Consider the following 27387-nt stretch of genomic DNA (forward strand, 5'->3'; position numbering starts at 1 on the left):
TCAAGAGGACCAAAAGGTACGTTTAAAAAAACAAAAACCCACCCTGGAAACAAAGGACCTGGGCTTTGTGGCTTTCCTGGGAGGGCTGCGGAATTAATGGGGAAGAGCACATGTGTTTGATAATCTTTATATGGCAAAAGACCCATCTTTCAAATATGTCACAAATTCATATTAATCACCTTCCTATTGCCTTCTGTGGCGCAGCTATTCCAGTTGCCTTGGGCAAAATTGGGACCTGTCTGGTTAAAAAAAATGTTTTACATTATAATTTACAAGAGCCTACAAGTCTAGTTTCTTTTAATGGAAAGAACGATTAAAAAAAAAAAAAGAGAGAGGAATATATATACACCCTGGTATATATACACTATATATATATTAAAATATATATATATATAAAAGACAGATATTGTAACTCCATCTGGAAAGAGAGAATGTTTGATCTTAACAATGTAACTTCTAGCTTTCAAACAGGCTCAGAAAACAAGAAGTCAGCAGGAGTTCAGATAAAGGAAGCTTAAAAGTCAAATAATTCTGACTCTGAACCCGAGACTTCTTAGACTCGAGGTCCTTTCCTTTACCCATTAATGGGCTGACTTGTGAGCTCAGGAACAAAGTGCTGCAATGTGAGGATTTCTGAGAGTCACTCATTACAGATCACTGAGTGGAGTCTGAGTTGTGTAAATCAAAGGATCCAATCTGGAGTAACTGGCTGAACTTCTGCTTGGAACTAATTTGTTCCGAGTTCGGCTCACCTTTCACCTCCTGAAGGCCCCGAGTAAAGTCCCTACCGGGGTCAGCAGCAGATGGCACTGGGGGGATCCCAGCTCAGCTTTAATGGTCAGTGATGGGCACTGCAGCCCCCAGGAGAGGGTGGACCAGCAGCCAGGACAGGAGAGGATGCAGTGGACACAGCAGAACAGTGCTGGGCTTCCCGCTACCCTGTGGAGTCTGGCTGCCAGAACAGGCAGTTACCTCTCCTAATCTGGGTTTAAACACTCTGCAGAGATGTCCCCCTCCCCACTGCTGGCCAAGGGGGATGGTGGCAGCCAGATAGTGCCACAATCAGTATCTCAGGACTCTGTTGTGCCTCTGCCTATCTGTTCCAATTCCTGGAAAGGAATCCAGGCATGCTGGGGCAGGGCTTGGGAGCCAGGACTCCTAGTCCTTTTCCTGGCTTTGCCACTCATTCCCTCCAACATCTGGAACAAGATATTTCTCTCCAGGGAAACAAGTCTGGCTTCAGGGGAGCAGCTGGTTTGGAGGCTGAACTAATCCCTGCTTAATCCAAATGTGGAGTGCCAGGGACGGACAGTGCTAGACAGCACAAAGGGATTCGCCAACTCAAAGGAATTTGAAGCAAGAGAGATTAAATGATTCTCCCAAGGGCCCCCAGGGTAGCTCAGTGGCAAAGCACACACTTGAACTCAGGAGTTCAAGGCTGGCATGGCAGGGTTAAACTGCTGAAGCAGCCTCAGCCAGAGAAAGGGCAAGGGCTGCAGGAGGCGAGGGAGGGAAGGGAGGGAAAGGCCACTGCAAATCATGGTTGGGTTTGTTCTACAGAACATGTTGGCACTACCAATGTTGCTGACCCCACTGCAAGATCCTCTTGCAGTATCCTGGGCCTGCTTCTTCCCACGCCGTCCCCACCATCTGGGACACCTCAGGGTTATTTCTGCACAGGGTAGGGACACATGCATGCACCCCACCAGGCAAGTAGCCAGCAACTGGCCCCAACACCCCCATCTCAGGGCTGCCCCCAGCTCACTGACCTTCCAGAGGCCAATTTTTAGCCATGACACTGAGCGAGATGCACTGGGGCTGCTACCAGCTCTGGGCAGGGCCAGGAGCATCACCAACACGTGGCCTCAGCTCACCCCATCCTTGGAAAAGCTGGTTCTGGGCCACAGGCTGCTGATCTCACCCACTGCCACACTGCCCATAACAGCAGGTAGGGTTCAAGGCAAGCACAGTGCCAGGCCCTGCCCCAGTCCCCAGATATACCTGAGCCCAGCAGAAGGTGGTACAGCAGCCCCACTCCCCTCCTCTCCAAGACACCCCTCCAGCTGGGATGTAATTTTCCCCCTCCTCAAAAGGTAGCATAAAATGGTCACAGTGTGAATGTGCTTGACCTTTTGTCTTGGACTAATCTAATTGTGTCGTCTTTGTGTAATCAGCCGGTAAAGGTCAGTGCTGTATTTAACATGGGGGCCCTTTAGGTACTGAATTTGCCTTGCAGTGAATTAACTTGATTATATTTCTTTCAAATATGTCAGAGACCAGGTCAGTTTAACCCTCTCTGTGCTGTCTGGGCCCACCCCTTTGTTTCCAGTTCCAGGAGGTGGCACTGAGGAACAAGGTGGTCAGAACCACAGGCATGGGCCCCCTCCTCCTACAGCCACACCCACCACCACCACCTCCTTCCACCTTCCCAACAAGCAAAGTCTCAAGGGAGAGCAAGTGTGCTTTGAACCAGCCTGAGGAGTTGGCAAACCAGGACACTCCATATAGCAGGGAAGAGTGAGATTTCAGACTGAATGCCACAGGGGGAAAAAATAATTAAAAAAAAATTAAAAATCAGAAGACTCCTTTACAAACATGAACCTGTCTCAGTGGAACGCTTCCTTACGACTCCATATTGTCACAATCAAATAGGACATCACTCAAGTCCAGATTAACGTGTCACCTCTACTGTTGACAGATAAGGTGTTCTCGATATCCTGCAATACATTTTACATTTTAGAAATCAAAGGTGTGTGCCACTACCAGGGGCAGTATGTCTGAGGCGTCGGGGATGCCACTGTGTGCAGACAGGCAGCTTTTATCAGGCAGTTCAGCTCAGCTGTACTGGGGACAGCACAGAAGGGAAAGCAACCTCTGCTGATCCTCAGGCATACCCTTGGCCCTGAGGCAGTGGTGAGGGGCTGAGCAGCCTGCCCTCACGGAGGCAGGGAGGAGAGGCTGGTGATTTGCATCCTGCAGAGGTACCTGCACAGGACATTGTCACAGGGCTTGCAGTGGAGGAATCCTCAGGTCTGGCTTTCCTCTCTCGGCACTGGAAGTACGTTATAAAAACAACCCTCTGCTCTTCAAACACCTCTCTCCTTCCCAAGCCTCCTGCTCTGGGCAAGGTCTACTGCTTGTCTCCAGGATTTGGGCTAGTCATGGCTCATCACCTCAAGACTGCTTTCCCCACTCACTGCCCTTTGCTGAGCAACCCTTATGGGCCTGTGTCTGGAAGGAAAATGCCCCAGGCCTGCAGCTGTACTGGCATTGCTGTTGCTGCCCTAGTGCAAGCTCCAGTTACCCAAAGCCTTGCTGCTTTGGTCCACGGTGGCACCCACGTCAAGCCATTTGCCTGCATGCAGGATGTAGAAAGCCCTGCTGACCCCACCTATAGCACCAAGAACACTGTCCAGCACAGGAGACGAGCCCAGAGAGCAGCACTGGGACCTGGGGGGAACAGGCGTGCTGAGCTCCCATGGACGCGCACGCCTGGAGGGAGAGCAGGGAGCACCCCCAGTGCTTGTCAGGGCATCTGCGTCGGAGACCTGAGTGCTCCCTGTTCTGCCCCCACAACCTTCCTTCTCACCGAGTTGGGGGTCAGTGGTGCTCCTACTACATCAATGATTTGGTCCTTGCCATCTCCCTTGACCTCCTCCATGCCGAGCCCTGCCTGGCCATCTGGATGGGCACCTTCCACACTGAGGGGGCCAATGCTACCAGCTTTGGCCAGGGCCTCATAGCGGTGCCGTAACATCTGCAGCTCATATTCACAGTTGGCAAACGCTTGCTTCAGCTCGTACAGCAGCACCAAGTCGCTCCGTAGCTCGTTGAACATCTGGACAATCTCCTCTGTGGGCATAGGGTTGAGATCTAGGGAGAAAAAGGGGTTCTGTTAAACACCCAGACATGCCAACTTACAATGGAAGATCCCTAGAAAGGTCCTGGCTGCCCATTCACTCCCACAAAGACACACCAGGAGCCTCACTCCCATCACATGGCAGGACTCAGGAAACCTTCGTTAGCCTCACAGAAAGTGAGCTTTAAGAAGCACTCACATCCTTCCCCAAGGCTTCCTTAGCAAGCAAAGAAGGTTACTCCCTTCTTTTTAAAGCAGAAAAGGGGAAACCACCCTGGTTGAGCTGCTTTCACCAGCCACAGGAGGCCTTCAGAACTCAAGACATAAACCAGCTGGCCCAAAAAACTAACAAAAGTTAACAGAAGCCAGTGCCAGGAGCAGGCTCAGTTATCTCTTGTAAATCACCAATAGGGCTTTTTTTTTTTTTTTCTTCTTTTCTTTTTCCATTTCTAAAAATCCTGCCGGCCACAGTGGAAGGTAAAGGGATCATCAGGTGTTTAATCAAGGGGCACTGCACGCTGGGACCTGTAGTACCTGCAAACTGTACCCACTGCATGGAGGGCAGCAGCTAGCCATGGGCTGCACTTCTTCCCCTCTAGCTACGAGTGGGTATTGTACATGTTATGTGAACCTGTCTTTCTGCTGCTAAGACACTGGAGTTCAAGAGCGAGGGATGTGTGTTTACTCGCCTTTCAGCAGAGATGCTCCAGATTTTCACACAGCATGCAACCTATAAAGGGGGGATGAACAGTCCCAGACGCATTTTGGACTTGCCACCGAGAGCAGTAAATTAAGAGGAAATGAAGCTTAAAAGCGAGACAGGGCAGCCCTGAACAATGAGCATGCCATGGTCACTAACACACTTAGAAGTACCTCTCCTGGCAAGGCTGAGATTTGCCTTCCTAATACTGTGCTGCCTCTCTTGATGGTTAAAAAGGCCCAAACAAGAGAGAAACAAAGGCTCTTTTAAAACATTTTTCTACTGGGAGGAAAAAAAAATACCCCTGTGCATCTTGTTCTGGCTTTTACCCTCTCTCTTTTTTTTTCTTTTTTTTTTTTTTTTTTAAACACATAAAATATTTTAAAAACCATTCACATACTGTTATTCAAGAAACTGGCTGTATTACTAGGGGAAAAAATAGCCCATCTTGAGAACAAAAGCTATCTCTGTGTGTCTCTTTCTCTCTTGCGTGCCCCCTTTACTCACCTACTCCGAGTTCCATCAGCATCTGCTCCAGGGCTTTAATCTTCTTCTGTCCCACCGAGCTTGGCAGTTTCATCTGGAACACAAAGGTAACAGAGCCACACAGCTCAGAGATAGCCCTCACTCACAGCCGTCTAGTTCAAAAGGCAAGAGAGCTTTTCTTTTTATAGTGCAGGGGGAACAAAAAAAGAAAGGGAGAGAAAGGAAAATCAAGTGGTAAGAGAGGGAGACAGGGGCTGAAAGTTTTCAGACTAGGTCCGAGGGCAGGTATTGAAAAGCCCGGTCGTGAGGGCTTTTATTTTCTCTCTCGTGTGTGTGCAAGACACGCTGTTTTACAGTTTCCATGTGTCACTGAATTAACAACAAAAGTTCTTCATGCCTTCAAACCCTCTCCCGCAGTGCCCAGCCCATCAAAGGGCTCATTTACACAGCAGCTAATGTGCAATGCTGCCCTACTTTATTCGCTTTAGCCGGCCTGATTAGACTCATGCGCTAACAGACTCACTTCTCCTTTTACCTGCTGAGCCCCAGACCTGTGGGATTCATTTACAGAGCAGGCTTTATAACAAAGGGGAGAGACAGAGAGAGCACAGTTACTTGACTGGCGGAAGTGTGAACACACATTTACATTGGAGCTAAGGGGCTAGGTGAGAGAGGAAGCATCAGATGTGAGCTATGAAAGGGAATCGGAGCTGGCCAGGAGAGGAAGAATGCATACACTTAGCAGGGTCCTTCCTCTGCATTCATTTGGGCTCTAGCAGGAGTGCTAGCTGCTCAGACCAAGCATTTATTAGATTACAAGCTGCACAAACGCAGCTGGCACAATATGGCAGGGAGAACAGGTTTCTGAGCCCTGTATGTATACCCAAGAACAAATGAAAGTGCTTTCCTTCCTCAGCAATGTTGCAAGGCAGACCGGGAAAGAAACCATTCTGAACACCACAGTGTTGAAAAACTCACTGCACATAGCCACATGCTGCTCCTCCATATGCAACCCTGAGAGGATAAGCTTACACCTTCACCTTCACCTGGGAATCACCATCAAGCTGTCCAAGCAGGACAAGCCCAAGCTGTCCAGCAGGCCACCAAGCAGCCAAGAGCATCCTGCAGCCATCCTGCACACCACTTACTGACCAGTGGCCCCAGCCTCGGCCAAACCAACCACAAGACTACAACACTAGGCTAGGAATGACCTGAAAGAAGAGCCATTCTGTACTCCACTTTAAAACTGGCCTCTGAGGTGAGCTCACCAAAAGGTCCCGTGGTCACCTTACTTCCCATAAGCCACAGGGTGAAGTTCTCCAAAACAGCCCAATGTAAATGTCTTGAATTAGGACCAGGATTTCAACACTGTTCACTGCCCCGGCACTGAAATGGCACCAAGAGACACCATCTGGAACCTCTTCATTCCTCTGAAGGAAGAAGCACTGCATGAACATACCCAAATGGTGAAAGCACTAACAGTAATTCAGCTATGGCTAAGTATGTCCCATCAGCAGCTCCATAACCCCCATGCAGGACCTGCTGGGAAAACTCACCTCCTCCACCACATCATTTTAGCCAAGAAACCAGAGCAAAGATGTCACACACCCCAAGGGAATGGGCCTTTCACAGCATACACTATGAAGCACCTGGTCATTTTGCTGGATATTAACCCTCACAACTAAGACAATAGCAAGAATTTCTAAGAAACCAACCTGATCCAGAGGATCCAGAAGGAGCACTAGGAAAAGAGGAAAACCTGCCCTTGTGCAAACTGCCAGCACTGCTAAGGACTAGAGGACACTTCTGTCCTTTTTTAAACCCTGAGGGTCTTTAGCTCAGAGCTGAAGTTTCAGCACTGCGGTGAATTTCATACTTCAGAGACTGAACCTTTACACTTGACCACAAAATTATTGTTTTAGCAGAGTAAAGTCTGCCAAAGGTATCAGGTATTTGGATTTCAGTCAAGTCTTTGGTCCAGAGTATTAACCTGAGCAGAACCTTACTAAAACTGGCTTCCCCAGGCACTCTGCAGCAGACTATCTGTGCAGGCTCTGCTGAAAAGCAACAGGGCTGGGGAAGAGCCCTGAGACAAGGAAGTGCAAAGCATCAGGGCAGAAGGGTCTGTGTGTTTGGCGGGTGCTTTGCTGCAGCTAGCAGTGGGATGCCAAGGAAGGGAAGGTTACTTAGCACAGCTAAGCAGGAGACAGAACCATCAGCTTCAGGAAGACATTCCTGAGAGCAAGAGGCCAGAGAACTGTTCTGCCCCATGAGGAATCACAGAACATATCACAGAAGGAATCACAGAAGATGGGCAATGCACCCAGCTCTGCCTCAGCTGAGGGACGTAGGGACTGACCTAGTTAGGCTGTGCTATCCTTAACTTCTAGGAGACAAAGAGTTAACAGATCCCAGCATCTCCTCCTTACAACACTCTGGACACAAAACACTTGTATGATTATCAGAGACCTGAGAATCTGTCTACACCTCTGCCCCTAACATCCACATCATGGTCTTTGTAGGTAAAGGCAGGAGTCCCTTCTGTCAAATGCCAGCTGGCAAAAGCATGCTGGACTTGAGGAATGAAGGACAAGAAACAGGAGAAGTTCATGTTTAGCTAGGCTAGGCAGACAGTTGGGATGTCTTTGTTTGTTGGTTAGAGGAGGAGCACAGGCTTTTCTCCTGGGAGGCTTCATCTATCTCAAGGAACTATTGGCAACACAAACAATTAACCTGGCAAAGCCTTCAACTGTAACATTGTGTATGTCCTGTTCAAATCCCACTGGAGCCTGGTCAAAGAACACCAAGCCAAGGTCTTCACTACCACTACTGAAGATTAGAGGATGGAGCAGAGAAAGGCTGGACAAATTAATTTAACTTCAAAGAAAGGAACACTACAGATGCTCAGGAGTAGGGCTGTGAGTTGAGTTCAAAAACACATCAATTAAGCTTCCTTTTAATTCAGGCAGGAGGATCTGGCCTGCAAACAGGAAGGCTTCATTGGTTTCTCAAAGCAAGAGTATATTTTAATTTTACCATCATTAAGAAAATGTTATGATTTATGTGGCTGCTGTCGGACTAATATCTTTAGAATTTAGCTGGCTAAGCCAATTCATCTCTAAGACTGATGAAGGCTGATTGCTCTCTATGCAAAATGTATTAAAACTAAATGAGCAGTCTATTACTCAAATGCTGCTGATAATCTGTTAGCCAGGGTCCGTTAGCTGGGCTGCCTGGTTGCAGGAGAGAAGCCTTCTTGCCCTGTACAGCTCGGATAAACCCAAGCTTACTTCAGCAAGCCCTTCTTTGTTTTGGACTTTTAAGTAGGTGTTCAGAGATATACCAGAGGGCTGGAATTAGTGTATCACCTGTCCTCATTTATAAGCAATGAGGCAAACCACAGGGACCACAGGTCCCAGCCTATGGTGAAGAGAACACCTCTCTGGCTCAGGGTGTGTGCTGGGATATGTGGCTTCTGCTGGCCACATCTCTGCACTAATGAAAACAACACTCAGGGAAATATCATTGATTACACCACAGCTGCTGGGATGTTCCTGGTGTTGTCATGGATCAAGTCCTCCACAGGGTCTAAGGAAAATTATGTTCCTCGGAGAACTCCAGTGAGCAACCACAGCTTCTGAGGTGAATGGCACTTGCCCTTTTGTTTCCTTCCTTATACTGGACTATTATTGTTATTTATTATCTTTAAAGTCCCCATATAATAATAATACCTGGGAAACAGATTGCTCCAGTCAGAAAACTGATTAGCCAGGATTTTCGTGGTTACTATATTTTGGATGCTCTTCTCCTGTGACAGCCTTCTCCCTACAGCCCTCTTTGCAACACCAGCCTGCGCTTATAATTACACCAATGTCACTTTTGATTTAAGGACTGCAATTCTTTGTCCTTGCTGTAAACAACCCACATTAAATGCGTAAACTGCGCGTACCAAGAGAAAAATAAATAAAGACCTGCAGAAATCTGTGTGAATTAACACCACAAAGCCACAGGACCAGAGCCTACCTATGTCGAGGAGCTTTGCCAGATCCTGGGGGACACAGCCTCTGCTTGGCCCAGGAAGCACTGACCTGCTCTGCTGTCCCCTGGAGGAGGAGGCACTGCTCAGGAATCTGGCCACAGCTTCAATGGATGGGCAGAGCAACCACCTCACTGCCACAGCAGGGGCAGAGAGACTGGGGGGTGGCACCCAGGAGTTTGATTGCTATTGAGGGTCTCTCTGCAGAGTAACCATGAGGTTTTTTAATGAATCCTTGAGGATTTTTATTCAATGTCTGAGCCATTCTGCCAACAAAACCTTGCTAATTCACAGTAATGACTAGGAGACCACCTGCAGATTAATTGGTAATTGGTAAAATTCATTAAATGAACAAACATGATATGAATTAACTGAAGTTAAAGCCTCCCTAAACAGACCTGGTTCCATTTTCATGATCTGTGCTAATACTCTGAAGTATAGTAGTAAATGTGAGTATATTTTGGTAATGAAGTCTAAGTAATAGCAGAGTTTGCAGCAGAGTCCCCTGTTATGTCTTACAGCATCTTGGCCTGGCAGGTAGGGATTGCCATGGGGATCTGCACTAGGAATGGGAGAAATCTGCAGCATCTACAAAGACAGAAGCAGCAGGGTCATATGTGACTATATGTACATGGTAATCTTAAATGTCCTGATCTCAGTTTATCACTTTCTTCATAAATGCTCCACTTCTGCTGCTCACAACTTCAAAAAAAAAAAAAATATCCCACTCCAGTGCTGAAACCTTTTGTTTGGATTCCCTCTAAAATACAAGGTTTTAAAATTAATCAGTGGTTATTTGTATATTTCACACATACCCTCCTTGATGCTGCACTTCATTTTAACTCAATTTTGAGACAATTTTTTCCTTAAACTCACCCTTCCCCAATCCTAACACTATAACTGTCCTAAAACCATTAATCCTAAAAACTCCACACATCTGACCTGTGGCTGTAGAGCTATAAACTGTGGTTTTATGCACTGACACCATTATTGTTGTTCAGCATTGTAATACAGCTCAGTGACATTGAAAACCACCTTCTCTGTGGATTTGAGCAGCAAGAAAACTTTCTCATTAGGCACTTTCTTCGTGGATATCTTTAGAGTACTGAATTTCTTAGTGAGTTTCCAGGAAGGAGAGCTAAAGTTTCAGATGAATAACATCTTTTGCAGTTTCTGGCTTACGATGGGGAACGAAGGTCAACCTTTCCCCAGCTGCATGGCTCTACTCTGCAAAAGCAGAGAGCTTCCACTACACAGTTCTAAGACTCAAGGAAGGAAAGAACTAATATTTTAGCCTTAGAGTTCTGGGAAAACTGCAATAGAGAAATTTAATTTCAGATATTAAAATGCATGTTTCCAGAAATTTGGAGTGCTTAACAGCTCAGAACTGAAGTGATACAATGAAAGGTGGATTGGTAATTGCAATGGATATACACAAAAGTTGGAAAAGTTTGAAACTGCACAGGTATTCTCTGCCTCAATGAACACACACGCTTCTCCCCTCCCCCAGCTTAAAGCCAGAGACCTCATGACTTACCCCAGTGATTGTGATCTGCCAAACTAAGATTTAGGACAGAGAAAAATAAGTCATTTTGCTACTATACTACATAACACAATAAACACAGAGTGATCACTTTGGGATAGCACCTGACCATCAACTTTCTCCATCAATGAAGCTTAATGCTAAATAAATCAATCTTTTAAAAATAAGACATTTCTATATTAATTTATGTAACTGGCTATTTCAGGGGGTTTTTTTGGACTGAAGTTAGACACACCCCTCAAATTCCTAAATCAAAAATATAAATTCTGTACTTGAATCCTCCCAGTAAATTAAATCAGTTTTATTTGTTAGAGAAATCTACTTTTGTCAAGGATGAGGGAGAAGAGCAGATCCCAAAGATGTACATCACACTCAGGCATGTGGCAAAACCAACACTTCACTGATCCTATAGACATTAATGCCTCATTAAGCATCTATAGCACTGATTCAAGGCATAAAGCTAAGAGATAGTTTCTAAACAAATCAAATGTTCTGGAGCATCAATGTCTCAGCTGATGTTTTTTTCATCAGTGTAGGTAACAAGGTCACTCTGCACAAGTGGCATAAACTGAGAATGATTCAGATTCCACCCAAATGACGCCTGATAACCTGGACAGAGTTGCCTGTCACACCTACAGGTTGTGACAAGAAACAAGACACTCAAGAAGGTAAGAAGAATTCACACCTTGCCAGGACTGCCTGCCATTTAGAAGATGGTCATGTTTTGGCAAGCAAAGCATTAACTGTCATTACTAATCCTCAGTTTCTTTGAAATTAAATACATTTTGCTGTAAATATAATGCAAGACTGTAAAACAAATGCAAAAGGGCTACAGGAGGTGTCTGTGCAGCGAAAATGGTACATAGTGCAGAAGAAAGAACTGCACAGAACATTTTTATTGGAGGGTGTTTTTATGTTGAAAGCATATTGCCAGTGTGCTTTAGGAGATGCCCTGACAGTCCTTCCCCTCCCTGCCTTTCACTGTGGGTGCCGAAACCAATGTGAGAGCTGTAGAAGTGGCTGCTGCAAACAGAACCGGCCACAGGCTCTGGGCTGCAGCTGACTGAAACAATCCAAGAGCACAGAAGTGTGTGCTGTGATCACAGGGAGGGCCCCCAGATAGGCCACAGCAAGTACAAGAACATTATGTAAACTTCCAAACCAGACACAAATCCAAGAAACTGTAACAAAACATGCATCTAGCCTTGAATTGATGTTGCCTTTCTCTTAAATAAATCAACTGAAACTACACTTACACAAATACAAAAATCCCCACAGTGACTAATTACATTCCAATCATTATATTGGTTACACTAATGAAAGAAAAAAGTAATATATACCGTGCTCTGCACAAGTTACATACAATCAGATTACCTGATGAATGACAACTAAAACTGTATCACTATGGTGACATGTCACATAAAGGTAGTAAAAGTTTCTCAAATTGGTCCAGGACTGGCAGGCAAAGGTCCCTGAGGTCTTGTACTGCACAGACACTATTTGGTACCTGACAATTCAACAGAAGCAGCAACACAGAGTGCCCTCTGAAGAGCTACAGCTTATACTGAAACACCCCATCACTGTACCCAGAGTGCTATCTCTATACCTGAGACTCTACCTGAGACCCTACTAAGCCTTTGGTCCAGATGTTCTCTCATGCCAAAGGGCTCCATGAAAAAGTTGAAGAATGCATTTTCTTTCAGCAATTTAATTTTAACTGCCTTTCAGTTCTGCTAAGAATGAGAAGTGTTGGAGTCACCTTCTCTAGTTTATTCAAGATGTTGTCTTTTGCTGTTCTCTTTAAAAATAAACACTCCAATATTTTCATCTTACTTCATTTCTTTGCTGACAGTAGTTTGATTAGGAAATGCACCAGCACTCTCTTGGCCCTAATTAAAGGGTATGTAATACAACAAGTAGATGGCAATGCCACAAACATGAATTTGATCCAGCCTGCATCATTTGTTCATAACTTTAGTCACAGAAATGAGACTAATACTTTCCTTCCACACCTCTGTCAGGCTCCCCATGGAAATTACTCTCATCTACTGTCTTTTAGAGCAATAAACATACAACTTTGCTAATAAAAAATTGCTAGCAGAAGCAAAAAGCACATCTCAGCTAACTAATCCATGGGATGTTCAGATCTGGAAACATAAACTTTCCTACCTAATAAGGGTGTGCTGATCTCCATGAGATTGATGCCAGGATGCCTTGGAGTGAAATCAATACAAAACAAATAAATTATTAATTGCTCCAAGTAATTAAATTTATCAAATCCAAATAAAAATAACTGATCTTTTTATGGAATAGCTTCCAAAGCTGAACCACTGAAGGGACAGTATCGATCACAGGAGGACAGACAGATGTTTCACATGTTCACAGCCGATGAGGTCTGGGTTTGCATTAATGACAGGCAAGCAACAGAGCCAACAGCCTCTGATGCAGAGTAAACAGGTGGTGTGCTTGGCCATTTAATTGTGGGTCAGATCAAATATGGAGAATAAACTTGTCTAAACACATATACACAACCACATCTTCCTCTAGAAATATCATTCACCTTGGCGCTCTAGTAAGCACTCAGTTCTCACTCCAGAAAAAAAAATAAAATTGAAGAGAACTCACAGACACATTCTCCCCACAACCACAGTAAATTCTTACTCATTAATCAGTGCTAAAAAAAAAAAAGCTCAGCAGGCTAGTAAATATTTAAAAGCTAGTGAGTGTGAATATTTGAATCAATGGGTACTAAAGCTGTACTTGTAATTTTCCTTCCTCTACTTTTTTAATTGCTCCAACTGTCAAACTGTCTACAAGATCCCAGTTGGCAGCTGGAGTCAGGCTGCTGCCTGGGAGCCTTTCCTGAGGGGAGGTGGCCAGCTTTGAATGACTAAGCTGGAGCATCCCTCAGTCTTCTCTGTGGACTGACATCTCTACAAACTCCTTTTCATCCCAGAGTTCTCTCTTGTTTTGAGATGACACATCACTCAATCTATTTTTTTGCCAATTCCTTCGTTTCCAAATCCGTGACAACAGAGGAAGGACACAGACTAATACCTCAACATGCAGGAGTGGGGACAAACACCCACCCCTTTCCATTCATCAGCCTCCCTTCTTAAAAGCACTGCTGCAGCAATTCTACAGCATTAACAAAATCATAACTCAAAATTCACACATAAGGCTGAGAGATAAGATGAGCAACTTGAAACGCAATGATGAGATGTTAACTATGCTGAAGTCAAGTGCTCTGAACATACTAAAGCGAAAGATAAAGGCTAAACTTAAAATAAAGCTGATCATGACGTGGTACAGGAACACTGCAATGAAATCAAGCAAACTCAGCTCTACCCTACATAAGCAACACAATGCCTAGATCTCAACTGTGTGGTTATTGTTGGTTTGTCTGGGTGCTGGAAAAGATTCAAATTGAACAGCTCTCATTTTCCTTTCCTTCAGGCAGATCTTTGCAAAGCTTTCCTACCTCATAGCTCCTGCTTTCCCTTTAGTCTCTTCCTCTCCTTTCCCTGTAACAAACTCCCTACCCACCTCTCCTTTCCTCTGACTCTTTGGCTGTCTGCCCACCCAGCTGAGCAGACCTGGTACAACAGGGAGTTTTCCAGATGTAATGCTTACAATTAAGAATATATTTCTGGAATTATCTTCATAACACTGTTTTACTAACAGGGAAGGAAAAGTCTAGTGTTTCTTTTCAAGAAACTCTTCCAAAACATCTGCTACTCTCTCTTGTTCTCAGTGGCACTGAGGCAATACAGTGCCTTGAACTAAGATGAAGCTTTTTATAATGCCCAGCTTCCTACTGCCTTAGAGAAATTTGCAGTCTGTGCTGTCAGGAGGGAGTGGGAAAATCCCATGCAGAGTAAGGGCACAGGGGCTGTGGCCTTCTTTGCCTGTGGCCACAGCCCCATGGAGAACAATGGGAGAGTGAAGCCACTATGAGAGAAGGCAGCTTGTTGACCTCACCTGCTGAGGGAGAAACTTTTGGTTAAGAAGAATAATGGCTCTGAGTGACCATTAATACTAGGGAGGGGAAAAACTCTTCAAATTTCACCTGTGCATAAGATTTTGTAAGCCTTAGCAACAGGAGGAATTTGAAAAGCCAGGGTTATCGTCATAAAAACTACTGGGAACAAATCAAGTTGAATACAGATTGCTAGCTTTTTCTTCAAGGATTCATTTCTATAAATTAATTTTGACTCAGGTTTTCTGACTAATTGTAAATCCTCAGGGGGAAAAGAAAAAAAAAAAGAAAGAACATCTCAATCAAAGAATAAGTGCTATTATCCTAGATGATATGGTACATTTTTCACATGTGACAGAGGTTGAGTCCCTGATCTCAGTGCAAAATCCAACTTCATTTAACTACGAAGGCGTAAAGCACGGTAGCAAAGTACAAAATAAAACAGAAGCCTTTACGTGAGGAACCCTTTATGTCCTCAGGCAAAAGAACTTACTGCAGAATGTCACAAGCCTTTAGAAATAATTTTCCAACATGCTCAGGACAAAAAACATCTTACACTGGATGCTGCCAGAGTACAAGTTTCCACCAGTGTACCAATTCCTGACTGGTCAGTTCCCACCCTTATCAGTAACACACTGCTTGGCACATAAAGGGTTTGCTACATAAATCCCATAAGTAAAGTAATTTAGATTAGCATAGATTGTCAACTATACAACTTAGCACTTCAGCATTTCTTACCAGTCCAAAAGGCCAACACTCATGTAATTAATTTTTCCCATCACCCATACTTGAAGCAAGGGAGTCTGCTACATCCCATTTTAAAAACAGGGAAGATTTGAATGAAGAAGCCAGGTGACTGACTGAAGGCCACATTTTGCTGGGTTGGAGGAAGATTTCACTCACACATCCAAGCAAGTAAGTGGTGTTTTTTCAGTTAGACCAGTGATTTGCAATCTTTTTCAATTTGCAAACCACTGGTACTTCTAATAAACGCATTCATCTCCTTAAAAATTTTAAGTAGAGCATAGGAAGGTGCTTTAGGTCATCCCAGGCACATGGATACTGCAGGCAGAAAATTGCTGAATCAGACTGAAATGCCTCAGCTTTTCACTGCATTTTGTGAGCATTAAAGAGAATCAGAAGCAGCATGTAGCTCCCATTTTCACAAAGGCTGTGATTTGAATTGACTGTTTGGCACAGGAAAGGCTGCTGGCTTTGCCAGATGGTTCCATCACTGACAGGTTATTGCTCAGCTTCTCTTCCAGGGGGGTGAAAGAGATGGGTGGGTGTAAAAAAATTGAAAAAAATCAATCATCACTTATTAGTTTTCAAAATCCAAATCAATCTCCATAAATTACTCTATTTATCTTAGTGCCGGAGAACACATCTGCCACATCTCCATAAATCTCAGCACATGCAATACAGTCTTGCCTGTCACTTGCTGGGATTTTTGACTTCCTCGAGGCTGCAGTTCCTCATTCATACAGGTAGCCTGCAGATGGTGGCACTTGTACACTAAAGGGATCCCTCAACAGTGGCCCTGCTGAGGCACACTGCCTCTGATGTGCACATGCACCTGTAAGTCAAAGCAGCATGATCCCAAACATTCCTATTGAGAGCCCTAGTGGCCTCCCAGCACAACCTGAAACTATTCTGACATCAAAAGAACATCCCATAAAACAGTCTTTAAAAGTGACCTAAAAAATTACTATGCCAAGTGAGGGTACCAGGGAAGGAACCTACTTCTCCCACCTTTGCTACAATAAAACAGCTAAGGATTATTTTATTTGGCTAGGAAAAAAACCCAAGCACTTGTACTGGGCAAACAGGATTTTGCTGTCAAGGCTCCTCTGAAAACATTCAGTCAGCCAGGAAGGTTTAACTTACTCAGTACCCCAAAACCTGTTGCTAAGAGACAGGCATCAACTCCTGCTGATAGAAGAGCAAGAAAGTTCATTTCTCAGGGATATCTGTGCAATAGAAAGATCAACAAGGCTTTTCCCCAAAACATTTTCTGAAGATAATGGAAATAGGATGGCTAAGCATTGTATATGTTTATGTCTCTTTTTTTCCAATACATAACCTGAACATCCAGTTCTTATAATGAGGTTTGGCTGAGAGCCCTGCTTGGACTTGACAGCTCCATTTGTGTCCTTCACGTGTGTCTAAGAGCACAGCAGGCACTCCAGTAACAAACACCAGCAAGTTCAGGTGCCCCTGCAAAGTGATGAGCTGGCTTTCACATAGCCAGCATTCCAGGTTTCTGAATCTCCACATTTATGGAATTCCTTTCTTATTTTAGAGGCAAGAACCTGACTTTCTTTAGCTATAAAAGGAGAACAGATGAGGAGACAGACAGGAGATAGACATTAACAGAGGTCTCAAGGGACCAGTACAACAGCCTACCCTCTGGCTTCGCAGCGTGACACCTGCAGACTTGAAGTCAGGAAACTTGATGCCAGCAGTCTCAGGAACAGCCTGAAAGAGATCGAAACAGGATGTGTTGTTGGAGGAAACACAAGATTTCATACAGAGACTATCTAAAGGGGAAACACTGTTTCCTGTGACAGAGAACCACCTGCCATCAGAGCCCAGGCAAGAGGAAAATCCCAAGCAATAGAGTTCAGTGGGAAAATCCCAAGCAATTCACTGAGATAAATTGTCCAGTTCATGGTATCTTTGGAAAGCTCAAGCATTTTTGTTTTATTGGTTTAAATGCTCTCCTCTACACAATCTTAGACTCATCCCCACCAGCATAAACCCTAAATTAGACCCCTACATAAACCCTCCTTAGAATCATAAAACCATAGAATGGCTAGGGTTGGAAGGGATCTTAAAGATCATCTAGTTCCAATCCCCCTGCATGTGCAGAGACACCTTCCACTAGACCAGGTTGCTCAAGGCCCCATCCAACCTGGCCTTGAACACTTCTAGGGAGGGGGTAGCCACAGCTTCCTTCAGCAACCTGTTCCAGTGTCTCACCACACTCAAATTAAAGACTTTTTTCCCCAACACCTAACCTAAATCTCCCCTCTTCAAGTTTGAAACCATTTCCCCTTGTCCTCTCACTACGTAACTGTGTAAAAAGCCCTACCCCAGCTTTCTTGTAGACCCTCTTCAGATATTGGAAGTTTGCTATAAGGTCACCATTTTTCCAGGCTGAACAACCCCAACTTCTTTAGCCTGTCTACATAGGGAAGGTGCTCCAACCCTCTGACCATTTTAGTGGCTCTCCTCTGGACACATTCCAGCTCTACATCCTTCTTGGGCTGGGGACTCCAGAAATGGACACAGTACTCCAAGTAGGGTCTCACAAGAGAAGAGTAGAGGGGGAGAATAACTTCCCTTGACCAGCTGTCTATGCTTCTTTTGATGCAGCCCAGGACCCAGTTGGCTTTCTGAGCTGCAAGTATATACTGATGACTCAATATTCTTATCTAACTTAGGCCCATTTCGCTGATCAAAACAGCCCAGGTCTTTCCTAAATCTTGGCTTTTGACTGCAAGTCCTCTAAAGAATGAGCCGAGAAGCCTCTGATTGTACAGACATGAGCCCACTAATGAGAATGTAAGGACTGTATCCCTCCAGAGAGGTCTGCTGTTTACACACATTTTGCCATTTGTCCATTCATTAGACATTTTCTGTACTTCCCCACTTCACATTTTAAATGTAGCAACACAAGGCAGCAAACTTCTAATGCTGCTGCTGCTAGACAGTAGCGCATTTAGTTGCATTTCAACAAAATGGAAAAAAAAACAAATGCAATCCCTCAACAACTTGTGCTGCTGAACAAAGCACAAGGTGAGCACACTTTTAAATTATTAAACTGGGCTATCTGCAGGGCCCTGTGCACTAAATGGTTTGAGGTTCCCTAAATGGTTCAGCAGTACTCAGAATTCAGTTTAATATCTACAATCTCTACAAAATGCATGTTCAATCACACTTTTCCAAAAGGAAGAGTCACCTCAAAGCTCTCAATTCCTTTGAAGACAGCATTTGTCTTGCTGCTCCCATATTTCTCTGCAGAGAGGCTCTGCAGCTTGCTCTTTGTTCATTCCAGACAGGGCAGAGACAACCAAGGCAACCTCAAGATCACAGAGATGCTCAAGGATGGCAACTGAATTCCTCAAGTTCCCTGCCAATGACACTCACATCTCTATCAGCTATCTCTGTATCTTCTTTTTGAGGTGGCACCTTGCAAACTGCTCTGCATGGACAGGTATTAAGGTTTCTTTTCAGTTATCTGTGGTCAGTTCAATAAACAGGGACCCCAAGAAGACATTCCAAAACATGACCATGGTGGAAAAAGTATTCTCTACCTACAACAGGGCTCATGAACTTGTAGGGATCACTTTGATCTTTGGCAGGATGTAGCCTCCCTGCCTGAAATATTAGTAAAAAAGAAGGCTGCAATAAAAAATAAAATAAAATTAAAAAATCCTATCTGCTTCCTTTGGATGAGGGCTGGCTTTCATACTCCCCAAACTCTGCCCCCCAGCCTGTTGCTTAACACCCTGAGAAAAGCAGTGAGGGTAAATCAGCATCACAGCCTTAGCCAAGACAACTCTGCCTGCACTCAGTGCATAAGCAATTAAATGGGTTCTTTTGCCTTGTGTGCCTGTACACGCTGTAAACGCTTCAACCTCAATTGACTCTTTGGTAAATGATTTTCCTTTGTTGAAATGATGCTGATGCAGCTCCCGATTCAAATTCTTAGTTAAAATGCAATTTTTTTCTTAACATTCCCCAGCTATAGTTGGTAATTGACTCCTAATGGACTCTGTCATGGTTGAAATGATGCTAGTGCAACAACAGAAACAGCTCCCCTGCCCACCCTGGCGTGCCTATCCACTACATGCCTGCAGAGAGGAACCAGCCATCAGGCAGTATTTAGGGCTGGACTCCCTCCCCTTGGCATCCTCAGCATCTTTCCAGCCCCATTCTCTGTCACCACCTTTTCTGCATTACCACCACCACCAAGCTGCTTTCTTTAGAGAAAAATATGTCAGCCATGGTTGAGCTTTACCAGACAAAACTTCAAGAGAATTCAATGCACAAGGTGCTGGTATTGTATTAATTACATAGAGAGGCAGGGTAGAACCAAAACACTGATTTAAGGAAGTGGTGGCCACCAGGCATACTTGATCAAGCAGTAACTGTCTAGGAGTCACTGCTTCTCTCCTTTCCCCTGCAGACCCTTTTGTAGGACAATGACACAAGTGCTCTCTGCTCACAAGCTGGAGGGACAGGAATTCCCAGAGACTCACTGGAAACATCTGAGATTTTTTTCAACAGTCATTTCCTACCAAAAGTGCTGAATTTAGTTCAGTCCATGATGTCCTCTTTCCAAAAAGAGAAATTGAGGTAACATCAAATGTGAATTGAAAACTATGTTCTGGGCTCCTTTGACTATAGCTCAGTTCAGGGAGAAATAAGCAGCAACAGCTCTCACAATATAAGCTCTCCCAGCAGAGCTGCTCCACTCACAGCTGAGGATCAGGAGAGGGGCACGTACTGAGCTTGTGGAGACTCTGCTGAGACCCAGGAATGTGGAAGGAAGGAGAAACATGGACTTAAAAAAGAAGGCAGGTGAAAGATAAGGTGTCTGTGGGACAACCCTGCATGGGAGTGCTATAATACACATGGGAGAAGCTGGGAGACAGAAGCTTCTCCCTGCAATGAGGCATGAATGGCTGGCATAATTTCATCCTATTTCTCAGGAAGGAAAACAGGTCTTAAACCAGCATTTTTCAAATGGGAGAGAGACAGAGAGCACACCAGAGAACTCTGACAATGGCCATCTAAGACCAATCTGCCTTCCCAAAGATGCAACCAAAGAAGCACCTGCTAGAAGGCAGCCAGCAGCTACTCTACCCAAAAAAGAGCTGAGGGCCTGATCCCAGTAGGACTGCTGAAGGAAACAGGTTAAACAGCCAGAGCATAAGCAAGGGAAAGAATAAATAAACTTTTTTAAAATTAAAAAATTTAAAAAGCAAACAAAAAAACACGCACACAAAGAAAACCAAAAGCAAACAAACCAAACAAAGAGAGGAAAAAGGAGAGGAAAAAGGAGAGGAAAAAGGAGAGGAAAAAGGAGAGGAAAAAGGAGAGGAAAAAGGAGAGGAAAAAGGAGAGGAAAAAGGAGAGGAAAAAGGAGAGGAAAAAGGAGAGGAAAAAGGAGAGGAAAAAGGAGAGGAAAAAGGAGAGGAAAAAGGAGAGGAAAAAGGAGAGGAAAAAGGAGAGGAAAAAGGAGAGGAAAAAGGAGAGGAAAAAGGAGAGGAAAAAGGAGAGGAAAAAGGAGAGGAAAAAGGAGAGGAAAAAGGAGAGGAAAAAGGAGAGGAAAAAGGAGAGGAAAAAGGAGAGGAAAAAGGAGAGGAAAAAGGAGAGGAAAAAGGAGAGGAAAAAGGAGAGGAAAAAGGAGAGGAAAAAAGAGAGGAAAAAAGAGAGGAAAAAAGAGAGGAAAAAAGAGAGGAAAAAAGAGAGGAAAAAAGAGAGGAAAAAAGAGAGGAAAAAAGAGAGGAAAAAAGAGAGGAAAAAAGAGAGGAAAAAAGAGAGGAAAAAAGAGAGGAAAAAAGAGAGGAAAAAAGAGAGGAAAAAAGAGAGGAAAAAAGAGAGGAAAAAAGAGAGGAAAAAAGAGAGGAAAAAGAGAGGAAAAAAGAGAGGAAAAAAGAGAGGAAAAAAGAGAGGAAAAAAGAGAGGAAAAAAGAGAGGAAAAAAGAGAGGAAAAAAGAGAGGAAAAAAGAGAGGAAAAAAGAAAAAAAAAAGTGTTTACAGGCTTCTCTGTCTCCTTCTTCTGTGGTAGTTTCTTCTTGGGAGCCTTGCGCTCTGCACGTCTCTGCTCAGTGGTGGTGTCAGCGGCTGTGATGAGCTTCTGCAGGTCTTGGGTTCTCTTTTCTCTCTCTTTCTTCCTGGTTTCAATCTTGCGGAGCTCCTGGATGAGGTATTCTTCTTCTGCCACCTGCAGACCAGAACACGTAAAGGCAATCAGTGCAGAGGGGGACGCCTAGCAAGACAAGGGGGCCATCTACTGATAAGAGCTCTGCTCTGGGCCAGCCTGGGAACGACTTTCAGCTCCCCGGCCTAATGTCTCAGATTTTCAGATGCTCCACAGCCTTACCCTGCACCCATGGCAATGCCAGCCTACAAATTGGCAGGCACTGTGTCACAACATCCATGATGCACCCTTCAGCAGCATCCATAAATGATTAATCCTGCCTCCAGACATAGAGACCAAGAGCAGACATTATGGGATAAAAAAGCCCAAATACTGTAGTTGCAAATGCAATGTTGTGAAAAGCTAGCTCCCATCCTCAGACACAGCATGCAGAACCTAGAGAAGCTATGCACCAAGACACCTGTCAGTGTGGGAAGGAAGAGCAGAGTGACCACATGGATGAACTTATCATTAGAGGGAACTACTGACAGAAAAGGATGCTCTCCTCCAGCCTCTGGAAAACACACAGGTCCTTAACATTTAAACCCCAGGACTGTTACACAGCTTCAACAAAAAGGAGAACTAAACATACAAATTTGCATTCTTTTATGTTTTCTGGCAATATTTTCACTCTCAAGAAAAGAATTCTCTCCCCATAAGACCAGGGATGCAAAAGGACATTGATATGAGAATTTGTTACTATTTAGAGGCCTAGTAAAATAATTGTCACAGAGGTGGTGTCCTCAGATACCAGAGACCTGTATAGTCAGATTTCTCAGTTACTGCCCCTTTGTATCCCTTAAAATTACATTAACTCAACAAAAAAAAGCAGTATTTAAGTGTTGTTCGTTTCTTGTCCAGTCTTTCTTTCCCTTTCCCACCTATTTCATCCACCTACTGATTCAACTTCTCATAAACCTTTTTGAGCAGTGATGCCCCCTCCCTCAACTTACCTGCTCTGGTGTCCTATTGTACAGCCTTTCTAGTTGTTCCTTCCTTCGCCTCTCGTGGCCAGCATCAAAAACTGGGATTTTCAGGTCTGTTCCTGGAGCTGCACGAATATTAGCCAGCTTGGCACAGATGTGATAATACCGCTCCTTCAGGTCCTCCACCGATCTTTTCTGTGGAAGACATCACAGGAGGACATTATGGAAAAAGTGGGAAAAACCCTGGGCAGTAGCCAGCCAGTAACCACTGGATGAAGGATATCAGGGTATAAAACACAGTGCCTGGGAAGAATACCCACAGGGAGCCTTGCCAGTTGTGGTGGAACCACAGGGAGTTTCCTAGTGAACTGCATGAATTAACTGTCATGGGTTCACAGCTACTGCTTTAAAAACATCCACCAGAATCCAACAATCCAAGGACTTGAGGGTTAGAGAAAACATGGAAGCAAAGCACTCCCAGATGAAAGGATGCATGGATAGTTATCTCAAGAGGAGAAAACCCAGCAGGAAACTGCCTACACACAGAATGCCTCCTCTGAGATGCTCCAGAAATGGCCACTCAAGCCATAACAGAGAAGGTACCAGCTGCACCAATTCACTGCCCATTGGTACATGGAGTCTGAGCTGTGTTCCCTTAATCCAAGCTCTGAAATTATTTGGACTGCCCAGATGGGTAGGTTCTTATTTCTCTTTGCTACAGGATCTTTATGTGAGCATTTCAGAGAGCAACAACAGCATCTGGAGCTGTTCTGTAGGAGTCACAACATTGCCCCATGTCAACAGGAGGAATGGAACCAGCAGCTATAGGAGGTTTATGATCATGACACTGGAGCTGCATCTTCATACACTGATGGTTCCTGCTTCACAGCAGAGATAACCAGGTCAGACCACAAGTCAGGAAAAGCACCAGGGAAAAATCCCAGTCCCCAAGGACTGTTAGCAGATTCTTCTCCCAGTGCCCAGATGAAATCCAGCACATATACCCTGCTCAGCTAAACGAACTACCCAGCTGCTTTATCTTCAAGGAACAGTGAGTTGTTCTCCTGGCAGGGGCAAACCTACCTTTCTAATAAAACACAACAGGGAATGAGCACAAGTCACAGTGGATTTAATTACAAACAAAGCAAGCAGCAATGCCCTGTGCTGGAAATTCAATATTCCTGGCTGCCAATAATTCATTATTTTCCCCTAATTAAGTTGATATAAAGGGTAATTTGGTCTTTGCAGTGCAGCAAGCCCTGCACATGCTGTAGCAGCAGGTTGTTAGTAGCACCTTGGCCCCCAGGACTCACCTTGAACTGCTGGTGATCGTAGCGGTCGTGAATCACCACAAAGCGGAGATCAAAACGCCGAGCCAGGTCGAAGAGGTGGTCTGTCTCAGCTTTGGTCCATGCATCATCATGGAGATACATCTGGTACTCCTGCTCCGAGTAGACAGGCACCTGCACTGTCTATGCAGAGAAAAGAAAACCATAACCATGGTTGCTCTCCTGCAGCACTGCCCTTCTTACTGCCAGCTGGTAAGGCTAAGAACAAGAGCAGCACACTGACAGGAGGAGGATGAGCAATGGGTCCTGGCAGAAAACATGACGAGCAGGCAGAGGACTTGGTAAGGAGCAATGTGTGACCTCAGGGCCACTAACGTGACATTTTTAGGAGTCTAACAGGAAGGCTGAAACCTCGTGTGATTGACACAGGCAGAGGTGAACAACCCACATCCTGACAATTGGTTTCAAAATTATCAAGCCAACATGACAGAAACCAAGGTTCAGCTGGCCTCCCTGCATTCCTCCCATACAGCAGCACCAATACCTTGACGTAAACTGCTCTGACAGTCAACCCTTTACTCGGGTTGGGACGCGCTCACTTGTACGGGAAGAACAGGAAAGGCAAGAAGCAGCAGTACCCAACCCTTAGAACACCTTGTGCTTTGATATACAACCCACTGCTTTCATGTTTGGTGCAGACAGTGCTATGAAGATCTGAAAGGCTGGGTGCTGTACAATTAAGGCCCCTAAACTTGACTAAAAACTTTGTCCCTCCCTTCCTCATTCACCCTTTTTCCAGCAGAGCCACAGGGCCAAACAGTTCAACTCCCAGAGCATCCCAAGTGTCTGAAAAGCCAAACACCACTGTCCCTGGCCTGGAAATGCTCTGCAAGGGATTCCTCCAGAACACAAGTATCACATGAATATTAAAGCAACAGTAAAAATACTCATTGGATTAGAGGAAGTCCTAGTGCCTGGTAAAGTAAAAGTGCAAAGCCTGTGCACCCCACTTACTACTCCTGCAGTGGAACTTTCCTCAGCCTAAGGTTCTGCATCCCAAGAAAACATCGGACACGTGAGCATCACACAGGATTCAACACCTGTACATTTCCTAAGTCCTACACCAGAAACGTCATGCTCATGAGCTTTGTACAGCACAGAGAAGCAATTCTAAGCCAAAAAATAAGTGTCTTTCTTCCATCACTTTGACACAGAAAGTATATCTCTTGGAGATGCACTGCACATCAACCTTCAAGTACCACTTCCACCAAGAGAAAAAATCATCCTGCTAGGCACAGTATGGATGTCCTATGTACATCATGAAAAAAAAAAATTTCTAGACTAGAATACATACATAAAAAGAGTGAGAAGGGCCCTCTGCAGTGGGTGGAAGGAAAGGTGGAAGATGCCTGATCAGAGAATGGGACAAGAGCAAAGAGTAGTCCCCAGAACTGTTCCTCAGGACCACACATGGTTGTTCAGGTCAGAACTGCTGAAAAGTGAGAAGGTAGGAACTCACCAGATGGAAAACTTGAGCTAACCAGGGGATGATTTTAAGTCCAAAGCAATGTAGCCATGAACATACAAATATGATTCAAAGAGAGGGATTTCCAGCAGAAGCTGGCAGGGTTTCAGTTGCACAAGACCTTGGAAGGAATACCAACTACATCTGTACTGGCCCCTGTTTAGGAAAGATGAACTGAAACGGGGACAAACACCAAGAAAAACAAAGAGAACCAAGAAAAGCAAAGAGGATGAGTAATGGGGTGGGGAGCTTGTCTTCCTGCAGAAGACTGGAAGAGAAAGGAGCCTAGCAAAGGAAGTCTGAAAGGGAATCTGTCTGAAGGCTTCAAGTACGCTAGACAGAATGAAAGGAACACCCACAAAAAAAAAAAAACAAGTGAACTGAGGACAAAGAAATTGGCTTCCAAAGAAATGCCAATTTAACATGGAAAATTTAACCTGGAAATGAGAAATGGAGCAGAGACAGTCTGGAACAGCTTCCCAAGGAAGCAGGGTGGGGGAGGAAAATCCAAGAGCTTTTCAAAAGGAACTTGATCAGTTTATGAAAGGGATTGGATAGTGCAGGACCTAAAAAAGCCAAGAGGAGGATTCAATGGCCTGGAAAAACCCTCTCACATATATTTCACACTATAAAATCACACAATGATAGGCATTACATTAGCTGAAACTGCTCAGCAAAGATCCTGGGGCCATGAGACAATTCTATGGAAACATGAGCACAATGCCTAGTACTGGTGAAAAGACAAACTGAGCAGTAAAAATGATCAGGGGAATAAACAGAAAAACAGGCAATGTACAGACATGCCACACTTTGGCTAAGTGAAACACTCACTCCTAGTCCACTGATTTCAAAAGAAGGGATATTTGAGTATAACAAAGGCACAGACAGGGCAAGTCTACGTCAAACTACAGAAAATGCAGTACATAGCAAGGACCTTTTTACATCATGTAACACGAGATCTCAGAGGCACCAAACAAACCCCCAAGGTAGCAGCATAAAATGAACAGAAGAAATGCACCCCATACAAAATTAAACTGAAGAACTCATTACCATGGGATATTCACAAAGCTACTTTCTTCCTGAGCATATCTAGGAAGAACTATTAAGTACAAATTCCAAGTTAAGAACTCCTTAAGCCAAAGACCACCAGAAGCTAGGAAAAAATGCTCTGCATTTGCCCCATTCTCAGGCTCTAAGCCTTCCCTAATGGTAACCAGAAATAGAGTATCAGCTGAGAGAGAACGCTTGATACCAGTGAAGTGCCCTGGTATCAAGGCTCCAGATAAACTATGGAACCTTAAGTTTACATGTTGGATCCCACAATGAAGAGGACAAACTTGATTTGGAAACTGGAAGCACAGAGAACAGGCAAAGCAACTGAGCAGTGATACAGGAGCTGGGTTAAAGAACTTGAGTGACCAACAGGACAGACTATACAGGAAAATGGCTCATGCCAAGGGGAGCAGGAGATTCAGGCAGAGGTATCAAGTATGTGAGAAAGAACCCATGAGAGCCTGGAAAAGTAAATAAAATTCCTCTGATGTGGCAAGTATCTGCAAAATTCTTCAGTGCCTTCTATCCTCACACCACAGATCCACAAGGAGTAACTATTTGCTCCTAATATTGCATGTGCAGATAGCAGAGGTCTGTGCCACTAATCTGAAGGTTGCAGCCTTGATGAAAGCTCTTCTGTCTGTCAGTTCCCAGTGTGTGATAATGTTAAGGAAATGAGAATCATATAATTACAGCAGCCATGTGTGGCTCCCTCTGATAAACTCAGCTGAACTCAGCCAAAAACTGTAACAGGAGTCTTATAGACAATTGAACTCCCAAAGTTTCACTCAGATAGTGAGGTAGGTGCCTTGAGTAAGTGACTCATGCTTCTGACTTCCACCTCAGACATCAGAGAAGAAATACCACAGGAGACTCTTACCAATGTCCCAGCAAGAGGAAAAGCATCAGTCAGAGCTCAAGCCTTCTAACACAGAAGGTCAACCAACCACTTAACTCTGCAGGAAGCCATGCTTTGTTAGAGCTGATGCTCTGTGGGTTACAAACTTGAAGTGTTGTATACAGTTACACACAAGCAGAGCTTTTGTGGAATCATGTT

The 27387-nt window shown here is 44.5% G+C and overlaps 1 protein-coding gene across 3 annotated transcripts in view; it reads right to left on the minus strand.

Moving 5' to 3' along the window:
- Positions 1 to 111: 111 nt before the first annotated feature.
- Positions 112 to 27387, minus strand: part of DMAP1 (DNA methyltransferase 1 associated protein 1) — a 32385-nt gene continuing 5109 nt past the window's right edge. For all 3 annotated transcript variants that reach the window (XM_071750384.1, XM_071750385.1, XM_071750386.1), the window contains exons 5-10: positions 23777 to 23935; positions 22491 to 22658; positions 21376 to 21561; positions 17010 to 17081; positions 5067 to 5139; positions 112 to 3873 (exon numbers count right to left, since the gene is read on the minus strand). In XM_071750384.1, the coding sequence (XP_071606485.1) occupies positions 3527 to 3873; positions 5067 to 5139; positions 17010 to 17081; positions 21376 to 21561; positions 22491 to 22658; positions 23777 to 23935 (1005 nt within the window). In that variant the 3' untranslated portion in view covers positions 112 to 3526. The remainder of the gene's footprint in view (positions 3874 to 5066; positions 5140 to 17009; positions 17082 to 21375; positions 21562 to 22490; positions 22659 to 23776; positions 23936 to 27387) is intronic.

Source organism: Heliangelus exortis, chromosome 8, assembly GCF_036169615.1.
Source record: "Heliangelus exortis chromosome 8, bHelExo1.hap1, whole genome shotgun sequence".
Lineage (NCBI taxonomy): Eukaryota > Metazoa > Chordata > Aves > Apodiformes > Trochilidae > Heliangelus > Heliangelus exortis.